The sequence below is a fragment of the Ochlerotatus camptorhynchus genome, unplaced genomic scaffold, assembly GCF_037179485.1.
Source record: "Ochlerotatus camptorhynchus isolate MF236.1 unplaced genomic scaffold, CSIRO-AGI_Acam_v1.1 ptg000845l, whole genome shotgun sequence".
Classification (NCBI taxonomy): Eukaryota; Metazoa; Arthropoda; class Insecta; order Diptera; family Culicidae; genus Ochlerotatus; species Ochlerotatus camptorhynchus.
In genome coordinates this window covers 27253-40740 of record NW_027041304.1, presented here as the reverse complement: position 1 = coordinate 40740, position 13488 = coordinate 27253, and the positions used below count along the sequence as shown (strand labels likewise).

Here is a 13488-nt window from a genome sequence, read left to right as displayed (position 1 = left end):
AAAGATATACTTTGAAATATTTGGATTTGAATCATTATATTTGATTTGAACAAATGCAGCAGATATTATTCTATTACGAACATTAAGGTGGGTCATGTTTGAATAGTTCTTTCGATCTGTATTGAGGTCTCCAACAACTGTGCCAAATATGAATGAATTTGGCTATGATCTACACAGATAAAAACTCTGAATTTTAATTGTAAAGTAAACATTCATTCATGTAAACTTATATTTTATTTTACGCAACCGAGCAACTTGTAAACAATGTTGTTTACAAAGATGGGCATTTGTATTCAATATTTGCTACATTGCATGATATGTGTCAGAACTTTACATGCTATATAATGTAAACGCATATGATATGTGAAGCTCCATTTATGGCATCATATTGAACAGAAATTTACACTACTTTTTCGAACTGTGTACACATGAGGGAGATTTTTAAAATTTGTATTGAAAAATATCTATCTTGTGAAATAAAAAAGTGTGTTGAACTATGTTTATCCACCAAATTGTAGTCCTACTAAATCCAAGAAACTTCACTCAAGACGTCAACTCAATTAGATGCAATACCAGAGCATTATTTTTTTTCCAGCTAGATTTAATTCCTGGCCCACTGTGCACCGTAGTCAGGAAGGATCTGAGAATACGAGAAAGAGTTTGTCCCTATTAGGATTTGCTGCTGCTTTTCCGCTGCCATAATTCCAATCCGGAGAGCAGTCAGTCCGTCCACACGAGCTACCACCAAAAGTCCGTACAATATGACATTGTGTTGATTTAATTCCCCAAATGGAAGCCAAGCTATCCGTTTTCTGCCGGTATGGGATTATTTATTTTTTCCTTTTGATGCCACTGCTGCTCGTGGTTCGTTGCTTTCGGGGGTTTGTCCTGCGGGCAAAGGATAATAAAAATATGATGGCTTGATTTAGTTATTGGCTAATAGTAAAAGCTGACATATGATGGTATCCAGAAGATTAACCGAGACAGTTGGGGTACGTGAGAGGTTAACAGATTGTGGTTGTTATTTATTTGTTCGCTGTGGCTGGCTGTTCTGGTAGTGAACGGAGGGAATTTATTGAGTGGGGTTAATTGAGAAGAAAGCTTTTATTAGGAGAATGCTTTTCGAGCGCAATATATCCGAATATAACAATGTATCGTTTTTCGCACGTTCCGATTTTGGCTACTAAGTATCCAGTTTTTAACGTAAGGCCTTGTAGTAATATTCAAGGGCAGGCCTAAAAAAATATAATTGCATGACTGTTGCTCTAAAGGCAGGTCTGGTGATCTTCCCAAACACTTCTGCAGAGAGAAAGTGACATATTGGGAGTCCCTTCAACCCTGGAACAGATAACCATCGGTTAACAGAACAGAATTCAAGGGCAATGGAGCAATTATTTTAGAAGTGAGTTCTTTAATTACTAACCACCAAAAAATAAATCAAGCAATGTGACCTTATCACTACTGGAAGTGAACCATTCTATTCCGCTTCAAAACCTTTAGCCTTCATTTCTTATCAAACAACAAAGCGGCAACCTGCTGAGTGCCGTTGGTATATAACTTAAACCACAGAAACCTGCATGTCACAAACGTGCCAACCTTCCAACACCGTCGTCAGCATGCTAAAATCGTCGGTAATAGCTTTCGCGTTCTGTGTGACGACACTCGCCAATGGATCCTACGCCCCGCGATCGAAACCCGGTCAATCTGGCAGAAGAATCGTAGGTGGAGTAGCCGTCAACATCACCGGCTATCCGTATCAAGTGTCTCTGCAGTGGAACCAACATTTCTGCGGTGGTTCCGTTCTCAACGACAGGTGGATCTTGACTGCTGCCCACTGCACCAAGTATGTTGCAAAATGTTTTATTCATTTTTGAATTGTATGAATTTGTATTCGCAGGGGAATCACCAATGCATCTACGTTGAAAGTACGAGCCGGATCAACGGAAGTGCAATCTGGGGGCATCCTGGCGCAAGTTCGCGACATATACTTCCATCCTAAGCAAAACTCTTGGAGCAATTATGATTTTTCGCTATTGGAGCTTAGAGAACCGCTTAAACTGAGCAAAACAGTTCAACCGATTTCGTTGCCCGCTCGCAGTGATTCCTTCGAAGATGGAACGCTTTGTGACGTATCCGGCTGGGGTAATACACGAAATGCTAATGAGTCTTCGCTAAGTTTGAGAGCTGCTGCCGTCCCTCTGTATAATCAGGAAAACTGTAGTATCGTTTACAAAGAGTACGGTGGCGTGTCGGACAGCATGATTTGTGCTGGCTACGAAGAAGGAGGCAAGGATTCATGTCAGGTAGATGATGTAGGTTTAGGATGGATCAACAAATCAGTGGAATTTGCATTTTAGGGTGACTCGGGTGGACCACTGGTTTGCAATGGCGTGCTGGTAGGAGTGGTTTCCTGGGGTAAGGGCTGTGCTGACCCTGGCTATCCCGGCGTCTACGGCAGAGTGACAACTGCAGTCGATTGGATAGCCGAAACTATGAACGAAGTGGTTTCTAAGTAGAGAAATAAACGATTCATTTTCATTGAAATAATTCAGGTTATCTTCGCTGGATTTTCAAATCCGATTTGGGAATTCATTACTGGCAATCAAACTAAACATATCCCAATGTTTCCTTTAAAAACCCCTTTCGGGTGTCTGGAACAGGCTGGGAAAACCTTACCCAAACACGTACAGTCAGAAGCGATACTTTGTTTTGCCTATAGGTGAAATTAATTCGTAAATATTTTGAGAGCTGTTGCGTAACCCACTGACAGGGGTAAGCAGCTTCAGCCGGTAAAGGGGCATAAAATTTACATTCAAATAGATGACGCTCATGACAGCCATATGGCACCTTCTGGGATCCATGATGCTATACTTTGGCTCGTCGGTGCAATACCGAAACAACTCCGTACAGAGACATCATATCGGCCACAAGCTGAACCTCGCACACAACAGGACTAGCAAGCAGCCCGGAGCGTCACATGTCTACCAGTAGTGTTAGACGGAAAGTGTGACACCGAAGGCAATCGTTGCACGTCGCCTCTACTGCTTGTAGCTCCATTGTGCTGTGCGGAACGATAGAATATGGAAAGTTTAATATTTTTCTTCAATCTTGTCGGATGTGCTTTAACAAACACAAACCACAAGAATCCGGCTTCCGGGAGAAATGCAATTTGGCACTACTTGTTTCTGGGTGCTCGTTACTGACTGACCACGCCACGATAAAGTCATTTCACTGCATAGCATTGTTGTTTGAAAGTGGAGAAAGAAGTCTTCTAAGGGGGCCATTATGCATTGTGATTTCAGTCACAGATGACATTGCAATTTTACAGGAATATAACGATATAACGTTGCTTCAAGCCTTTAACGTTGATGGCTTACTTACCTACTTGCTTTTTTGAAGGATGCAATGAGAACAATTTTGAGCCAATTGGAAATACACTAGCATCAACGACACTGATCACATACATTTCTAATCTTTCACTGGTGATCGTAAAGAGTGCTAATAAGTTAGTACCTACGAATACAATTAAACAACAACGGCTTTACTGCCCTTCCGAAGAAAGATGTGACCATAGATTTTTTCGCATCAGAAAAATCCCAACCAGACTGTTTTACAATATAAAATGTCTAATAAAATGTCACTACGAAAACATAGGGGGCGAAAATGGCATGATTGGGGAAATGGCTCTATGGATGCCTAAGACTGGGCCCATCGCTAAAAATCTGCTATTTAGCAATTTTATCTAGATGAACGCGTCAGTGGGTACTAATGGATATTTTTGGTCGCTATTGAAAATTTAGTCGATTGCTGAATTTATGTATGGGTTCAAATTAAAGGCAAAAAGTATCATGCGTAGTATGGGATTATTCAAATATTACGTCCACTCTTGAAAGATGTCGTAAGATTTGGGACAGTTCGTGTAATAGGTATGGGGAAAATAGTGACACAGGAGGGAAAGGTGTTAAACATAATTTAAAAACTTGTGATTGTCGTATTTGAATCGCCCCTATGTAGCTTTTGACCTGACCATTTGAAGATCGAAAGATTAAATGGAGCATCTATCGATACCTGTAGTGCCCAAAGAAGCAACCTGCCAACTAATTCGCCTTTTTGCAATATAAATACGGCTAATGTAAAGCTTTGATAGCCCCACATTAGTCGTATATTGCAAAACGACGAATTAGTGGACTTGTTGGTAACTTGGATAGTACTCAAGTTTCACTCCTTCATATCCTGCTGGTCATGTGTGCATCTCAGTGTCTACTTAATTAAAAATGACCTAGATGGCCTAATAGCAACCGTTTTTGCATTCTGAGCACAACATCGCTGGTTAATTTCAGGCTCTTTTCTACTGAGCATGAGCATGATGGACAGCCCACGGTTACTACTCTGTTATTTCCAGATCACACAGAGAATCAATAGACGATGGTTGGGACTAGCAATCATCCTCAATGTGTAAAAACTGGTGATCTCAAACTAGGCAATACCAGCGCTGGCCGCGCCCGAACGCAAGTCAAGAAAGGAATGGGTAGGAATGTTTTGACGTGACACTCGCTTTGATGGAAGCTAAAAAATTCTTTGCACTTCCACGAGGAATCACTGGGATGTTGGGTAAGAGGGCAGGGTTTGCAGCAGGGTAATTATACAGAAAACCAACAGATGATGATTGGGACTAGCATTCATCCTCAATGTGTAAAAAGTAGTGATCTCATACTTTTAAAAGGCAATACCAGTGCCGACCGCGTCCTAATGCAGGTCAATTAAGGAATGGGTAGGAATATGTAGACTTAAGAATAAGCTTAACAAAATACAAATAACCTAGATTTCAATCTATTGCAATTCAATTTCATTTAACTCTAAATAATTTATTAGGGCCTATACACAATTTGCCATGAAATGACATTCGGCATGTTTTGAAAATATAATACTAAACTAATGAATCAATAGACCGACAAATTTAGGCTATTTGGACATGAGATATTACATTTAAAAGGGTACTAGGGAAAATGACGGCATCGGCAATACCTTATTCTATTATCGTCAGGGAGGTAAACATCGCCATTGAGAGCTCAATTTTGGCATGTGGAATCATTGTGTTTTAGAGCATCTACCTATTGGCCTAATTTGAGTGCTCTTGGGCTTTGTTTACCCCTGTGCCGATAATAGGTTACGGTATTTCCGAAGCTGTCCTTTTCTTTATAAAATATATCAACACTGATGATATGCACTGGAAATCCTGCAAAAGGTAAATAAATTAAATAACTTGACATGTTGTTCATTGGTTATTGTAAGCGAACGGTGTAGTTAATAATTATTTAATTACAGGTTCCTTTCTACTAAGATTTTGTTTGGCCTTCACGTACACATAGGTGTTCAGAAAAGCTATACATCACTTGAAAACACGTGTTTGCTCTAAGGAGGGTCGAATGTATGAAAGCATATCCACACCAACTTACAAATAGATCAGACTCGACCTTCTCCGATTTCCATAAAAAGCTGTCCATGTAGTAGGTTTAAGACCAGCCAACCTCTTAAAACGTGGACAATCATTCGCATACTATTTCGTGAAACTTTTGGAAGCTTCTATTGAATGTTTTTTTAAAGCTTCTTTTGGAAGTTTCTTTTTGAAGTTTCTTTTGGAAGCTTCTTTTGAAAACTTCTTTTAACAGCTTCTTTTGAAAGCTTTTTTTGGATGCTTCTTTTGGAAGCATCTTTTTGATGTTTCTTTGGGTAGCTTGTTTTGGAAGCTTTTTTTGAAAGCTTCTTTTGGAAGCTTCTTTTGGAAGCTTCTTTTGGAAGCTTCTTTTGGAAGCTTCTTTTGGCAGCTTCCTTTGGAAGCTTCTTATGGTACTTTTTTAAAACAGCTTCTTTTGGCAGCTTATTTTTGGATCTTCTTTTTGAAGTTTTTTAAGCTTCTATTGAAAACTCCTTTTGGAAGCTTCTTTTGAAAGTTTCTTTTCTAAGTTTCTTTTGAAAGCTTTTTCTGGAAGCTTCTTTTGTAAGCTTATTTTGGAACCTTCTTTTGGAAGCTTCTTTTGAAAGCTTCTTATGGTAGCTTCTTTTGGAAGCATCTTTTTGAAGTTTCTTATTAAAGTTTCTTTTTGAAGCTTATTTTGAGAGCGTCTTGTGTAAGCTTTGTTTGAAAGCTTCTTTTGAAAACTTATTTCAGCAGCTTATATTAAATGCTTCTTTTGGATGTTTTTTAAGCTTCTGTTGGAACCTTATTTTGGAAGCTTCTTTTTTAAGTTTCTTTTTGAAGCTTCTTTTGGAAGCTTCTTTTGGAAGCTTCTTTTGGAAGCTTCTTTTGAAAACTTTTTTTGGCAGCTTCTTTTGAAAGTTTCTTTTCTAAGCTTCTTTTGAAAGCCTTTTTTGGAACCTTCATTTTAAAGCATTTTTTTTTCAAAAAAAAGCTTCCTAAAGAAACTTTAAAAAGAAGCTTCAAAAAGATGCTTCCAAAAGAAGCTATCATAAGAAGCTTCCAAAAGAAGCTTCCAGAAGAAGCTTTCAAAGAAGGCTTTCAACTTCTTTGGAAGCTTCTTCTGGAAGCTTTTTTTGAAAGCTTCTTTTGGAAGCTTCTTTTGGAAGCTTCTTATGGTAGCTTCTTTTGGAAACATCTTTTTGAAGTTTCTTTTTCAAGTTACTTTTGGAAGCTTCTTTTGAAAGCTTCTTTTGAAAGCTTCTTTTGGGACCTGTTTTGAAAGCTTCTCTTGGCAGCTTATTTTGGGAGCTTCTTTTGGAAGCTTTGTTTGAAAGCTTCTATTGAAAACTTATTTTAGAAGCTTCTTTTAAATGTTTGTTTTGGATGTTTTTTTAAGCTTCTTTTGGAAGCTTCTTTTTTGCTACACTGACTAAAAAAAATACGAGCTGGTAGTGATGGAAAAGCTCTCTAAAATTCTCAACTCGTGAACTTTTCCCTCGGTGAACTTCGTAAAATGTCGCGAACATTTCCAACGCTGTGGGCAGGACAGTAAATCTGAGTAGCTTCGCAGTAATGGAGCAATTATCCACGGTTTATGAGTTAAAACATAAAAATTAGTGTCCATAGCTTGAGAAACATTTGTCTAATTTATGGTTTATAATTTAATGCAATGTGGATTTTCCATGGAACATTTTCGATAGTTTACAGTTCGTTGTTGAACGTTTTATGGGTCATTTACAATATGTTTATAATTAATTCGTACCATTTCAATGCTCATCCTATAAAATTTAAAGGATCATCTTATCTCACCAATACCAATCTTACATTTGACAACATCAACTTGTTTCTGTTCTGCTGCAACTAGATAGAAATGGGCAAGTCTAACAGTCACCATATCTGATAATGAATTGTTTGTTATTCAATATACGAACATGGAAAATTAGACTGGTCCACAAAAATAAAGGTTCTAATTTTCAACAAGTCAACTCCTAGATTTCAATGGCGCGGGTGGTGTAATGGTAAGCGTGATTACCTCTCAACCCAGCAGGCCTGGGTTCAATCCCAGTTGGCACCGCCGGGATGTTCTGAGGCATAACATCTCTCATCACGCCTTCCTTCGGAACGGAAGTAAAGCCCGTTGGTCGCCAGTTCATGAGTTGATGGTTCGATAGGTATGGTCCAGGTGTGGGAGCTGCGTCCTTGGCGTCGGTAGCATTGGTGCTCAGCACGGAAAACAAATCAAGGAAAAAACCTCTAGATTTATTCCTTTAGGTGAGAAAAGCATTATCTGGTTTGCCTATGGTATCCTTATACTGAAAATCAGGAGGCAAGGAATCCGGAAAAAAAGGAATATCGACAAACAAACCATCTGGGAGTAAGGATTCCTCTCTGAATGTCTGTCTATGTGTGTATGTGTGTGTGTGTGTGATATAAAGTGGCCCAAATCAGGTCCATCCTGGAATTTCAAACGCTACACCGTCTTTTTCTTCTTGTTCGCATTTCAAGCTTATTGCTTAGCGCATATCAGCTTATTGCGTGCTCTCAACTTAGTGTTCTAAATGCACTTCCACAGTTGTTAATTGAGAGCTTTCGATGCCAAAATTAATGCATGAATTTGTATATTGTGTGGCAAGCACAATGATACTCTATGCCCAGGGAAGTCGAGAAAATTTCCAACCCGAAAGATTCCCTCGACCGGACCGGGAATCGAACCCGCCGCCTCCGGCTTGATAATACCGTGCCTTCACTGACTAGGCTATGAGGCCCCCGTGAACTGGTTATTTGGGGAATCAGAGACATCCTATCAAAATGTGAAGTCATTTGGTTCACGAGAAGTGGTGCCCCAAAGGCCTAGAAGTTTGTATGGGAAAACACATGTTCAACTCAAGGTGGGGTGGCACTGAAGGTATAAGGTGTGAAAAATTAAGAACCTTTGGGGTATAGGGAACAACTTTGCCCAACACCGGAAGTCAATCCGAGTTAACCCTGAAAAGTTATTAGCGATTGAACTGAACAGACCCCACCTTACTTACTAACGCGTTATGCATGGATTTTTTTCCGGACAGGCATAGAAATAGCAATCTTTGCAAGGTTATAACTTTTTAGTTTCACCATGGGATTTGCTAAAATGTTCATTTACAATTTTGGCCTAATGAAACCAGAATAAGATTGGTCAAGGGGTTCCAGTTTTATTCCGGGTATCACATTTTTGATACATCAGATGGTCACCGGTCCTAAAGATGCGTTTAGACTATCTGATTTGTTGGTCTGATTCGAGCGGACTGCTCGATAATTTTTGTCAGATGCAATGTTCGGATGCGTTCACACTTCTTCGACAATCGACATTCTCCGATTAGATTTGACATTTGATTTGTCGAACGAAATAGGTTTGTGTTTAAATTTCATTCAAGCAAAATTCAGTAAAATAGCCGCAAGTGAAGTTAAAATATTGTTTTTTTTTTCAAAATGATCACGGATTTGAACTGCTAAAGAACGCATAATTTGTGTTTTGATGGCATCCAGCAGCAAGGTCGTTCCAATTTCACTATTCAATATTGTCCTGTGCATGATTTGACTAATTTTTATTTTCCAGTGTGATTGGCCGGAAGATACCGTAATGGCTATGATCATGACCTGGGCAACAAAACAGTGTTTATATAATACGAAGCATGTATTATATAAGAATAAACATGCCAGACAGCAGGCCTGAGAGCCTACTAAGATTTTTTTAGAGTTTCAGAGGGGTTCGGAGATCTACTGAGAAATGTGTAGTTCTTAGATCTTGAAAACAGAGCTACAAATCTTTAGAAAATTTTACAGAAATTATACGAAATTTACACAATTTCATTTACAAGATCTCTCTTCAAAAAAAATATTCTTAGCTTCAAGCAAGTTAAAATATTTCCAGATCAATTTGTTAAACTACCGTATGCGTGATAATGTTTGCACCATTGAGCAATGTCAAAATTAAAAAAAATCTTAAAAATTTCGTGTTCGAGTTTTTTTATTTTTTTCGAAGGGGGATGTTTCTCAGAGTATTAAACTATGTTAATCATCGATCGAATTTCCACTTGCTGCAATTACGGCCTCCACACGCTTCCGGAATGCACGGCAGGTTCTAATAATGTAGTCTGGATCCATTTCTCTCCAGGTACGGGTCAATGTTTGTCTGAGACTTGCTGAACTCGGGTGGCGTTTAGAACAGGCCTTGGCCTTCATGACGCGCCATATTGAGTAATCCAGCGGATTAAGATCGGGGCTAGATGGCGACCACATATCCTTCGCCCAGAACGGAAAATGTTCCTGCAACCACTTCTGAGTGTGGTTCGAGGTGTGACACGGAGCCCCATCTTATTGAAATACAACATTTGGCTTCGGACCGTACTGTTCCTTGATCCGCGGAAGAACATACTTACTTAAAATCCGTGTTGACCTTGTCGCCTTCTGGAATGAAAACCGGGTCCATTTTTTTGCCATCGGAAGCCACCAATCCAAACACCATAACGCTAGCAGGATGCTTGGTCAGATACACGTTGTTGTGTTCGTCGGCCACGTCTTTTACTGGAAGAGAACTAATATACCGGTCGGTTCTGGAATTTGATACGGGATCGACGGTACATGCTCTCGTCGGTGAACAGGATTACCGGATTTTTTCGCTTAAGGAAGTTCAAGATTTTTTTGCATCGTTCGACTCGTAGCTCCCGGATGCGGTTGGTAATCATGTGAGTTTTTTTTCCGTGCCCTCGACTTCGCCCCGCAATCTTCCTTTACGATCTTCCGTACCGTAAAGTCACTGAACCCGTGTTCCTTTGTCATTTTCCTTATTGAACGCACTGGATTCACCCGAATCTTCCTTTTGATAGCAGCGTTAACCCTCGGAACCCGAGCTGACCTCGGACGACCTGTGGCCACCTTCGCGGATAGTTGTCTTTTCTTTTCTCGGTCTAAAACCCTTTTGACGGTCCACCGGGACACTCCCACGGCGATTGAAATGTCTTTTTGCGACATTTGCGCGTGGGACAAATCACGAACACGCTGCTACTTCGTCATTGTGCAACTATCAAACTAAGTAAATCATTTTCTTTTATACACAGCCTACTACGGTATGAGCTATAGGTTACGTGCATTCAAAGAAAACCAAGGCATTGTATGCACAGGTGAAACGGGAACCTTATTTGTACGATGCTGCAAACATTATCACGCATACGGTATAAGCGAAATTTTGCAAATCTTCAGGGAAATTTGCAGAACTTCAGTCCAAGAATCTACAGTGAAATATAAAGAATTTCACAGAAGTTTGGAGATCTACTGAAAAATTATTGAACATCAGTGAAGTTCGTAGATCTTCATAACAAAGCTACAGAACTTTGAAAAAAATTACAGAACTTCTGAAAAAATCACAAGAATGGTCATAGATCTTCAGATAAATTAAGAACTTCAAGAAAGTGTGTAGATTTTACAAAAACTTTTTTAGAATCTCAGAAATTTTAATGAATCTTGCAATTTTCAGGGAAATTTAGCGGTTTAAAAAAATATTTATACGATTTCAGAGAAATTTGAAGAGCTTTAAGTAATTTAGAAGATCTTCAGGGAAATTTTCAAATCCTCAGAGTAGGCCGAGAGCCTACAGAGGAATTTAGATTTTCATTGAGCCTTATAGTTTTTTCGTAGATCTTGAGAATAGAACTGCGGAGCTTCAGACAACTTGACAGAATTTTAAAGATATTTGCAGAACTTTAAAGATATTTGCAGAAATTTGAGGAACTTCAGAAAATTTCAGAGTGTAGATCATAAATCTACTGAAAAATCTGCATATGTTTTAGTAAATTTCTGAATTTTATTGCGATCCTTGGATTTTTAGAGAAGTTTACATAACTTCAGGAAAGTTAGAGGATCTTTATTGTGCAAGTAATTTCAGAACACATAGTAGATCTTTATAGAACTTCCCAAAACTTCCAGGAAGCTCAAAAATTTCCAGATAAACTTTAGGGAATTTTGTAGATGTTCAGAGATATTTGCAGATATTCATTGGGCCGTATGAATAAAAAGAGTTTACTCTACTTTCCCGTGCTTTTCTTACGGGGAAAGTAAAGTAAACGCTCTTATTCATACGACCTATTGAATCATGAAAATCTACAGAGAAAATTACAGACCTTTCGAGAAGTTCGTAGATAATAAGAAACTTACTGAACATCAGCAATAATTGTTGATCTTTAAGGACCTTAAATCTACAGGGATTCAGGAACTTTGTAGATTTTTAGAGAAATTTGCAGAACTTCTGAAGAACACAGAACTTTAAAAAAAATCTGCAGAATTACCGAGAAATTTGCGTATCTTCAGGAAAGTTTATTGATCTTTAAATATATTTTACCAGAAAAAAAATAAACAAAACTTCAGAGAAATATGCAGAAATGAGTTCATAACAGAAATTTTTAGAACTCAAGGAATCATGTAGATCTACAGAGAATTTTTCCGACTAGTTTTTCGAAAGTTGGTATCGACATCCTGGCGAAGTTTTGAAATACTTTTTCGTCTTCATATCACAGTTCTTGAAGGACAAGATAAGCCATATCCCTGCTGGTGTTCCTCCTGAGCAACTATATCCTACTCCACAAAGTTCACCTACTCCTTCTCATATTATTTAAACTAATAAAAGCTAATACGCCTATCAAAGCTAGAGCAATTTTCCGGTAATTGACCACTGTGTCAAGCAGTTTTGGAATAACTTTCTACCAGCGATTTCACAAAACTGGACCAACTAATTTCTATTTTTTATGAAACGCACAAATGTAGGCTACTTTTCTCGTCGTTCTAGAAGAAAAAATCTCAAAATAATGTTTTATTTCAAAGTTCGAGTGGTAGTAAACGTCATTGGTGGTTAATTAACCTGGTTAATTAACCACCAATGACGTTTCTACCACTCGAGCTTTGAAATAAAACATTATTTTGAGATTTTTCTATGTTCGATGACGTTTCTACCACTCGAACTTTGAAATAAAACATTATTTTGAGATGTTTTCTTTTAGAATCACGAGAAAAGTAGCCAACATTTGTGCGTTTAAAAAAAAAATAATTAGTTGGTCAATTCATGATGGAAGTATTTACTTTTGATTCCTGATACAGTTTAGTTTTGAAATCTAAATTGACAATTCTTACATATGCAAACAGTGTGAACACCAGCAAACAGGGGGTTCGACAAAGTGTGTCGAAAGTAAATTCGAGCAGATTTTCCATTATGGCGGCGGTCAAAATCAGGCCAAGAAATCAGATAGTCTTAAGGCTCTGAACCATTTGGTGGATTATTTTAACTTTTGGTTAAAATTTGACAGATGGAAAGTTATCGATTAACCCTGCTATCCGAGCGTGATTACTTCTGACAGACAAGAAGTTAAATTTTGAAAACTGTGGCTGAGTTCTTCTCAAAAACCGGTCGATCGACAGCACAGAGATTTTCGAACATATAAAATAATTTTCAAAATGTCACCATAAGTTAAATTTAACTCGGCAAATGGTTCACAGCCTAAACGGACCTTAAGGATGATCAGGAAAATCCTTGAAATAGGTTGCGTCGATTATGTGATCAAAGGATGCTATGAATTTTATCTGCAACTATTTACAGTGTCTACCGAAGTGGTCTACCGGTAATTTTATCGAATGTTTATTTCCATTTCGTCAAGCCAGTGTAGACTACATACAATGATTATTACAATGTTTACTTACATACTATGCATTAATTCTATTCTGTTTTAGCTTAGTTTGTATTTGCTGCTTGGACATAGTGATGTCAATAGTTCCGCAATGCAAATTATATAGGCGCATCATTCGATTGATTGGGCTATTTTTTGCATAGTTTGTTCTGTACGATGTTTCTGAAAATAAATTCCGTGTTCTAAGATATCGACAAGGTGTGTAAAAATTTAATTGTGCGAGAATTTCTGCCAAATCTATGCGCATTGAAATAATGTCGTTGATGAAGAAAAGCATTGCAAATTGGCGGCGCTCCTTAAGTGTTTGTATATTGATGAGCATGCAGCGCGCTTCATAAGATGGTAATGGAAATGCAGTCCAAT

General features: G+C 38.3%; 1 protein-coding gene across 1 annotated transcript; it reads left to right on the top strand.

Moving 5' to 3' along the window:
* Positions 1–1616: 1616 nt before the first annotated feature.
* Positions 1617–2516, top strand: LOC135715291 (trypsin-1-like). The gene is made up of 3 exons (XM_065238625.1): positions 1617–1843; positions 1898–2303; positions 2358–2516. The coding sequence occupies exons 1-3, from the start codon at positions 1617–1619 to the stop codon at positions 2514–2516; spliced, it is 792 nt and encodes a 263-aa protein (XP_065094697.1).
* The last annotated feature ends 10972 nt before the right edge of the window (positions 2517–13488 follow it).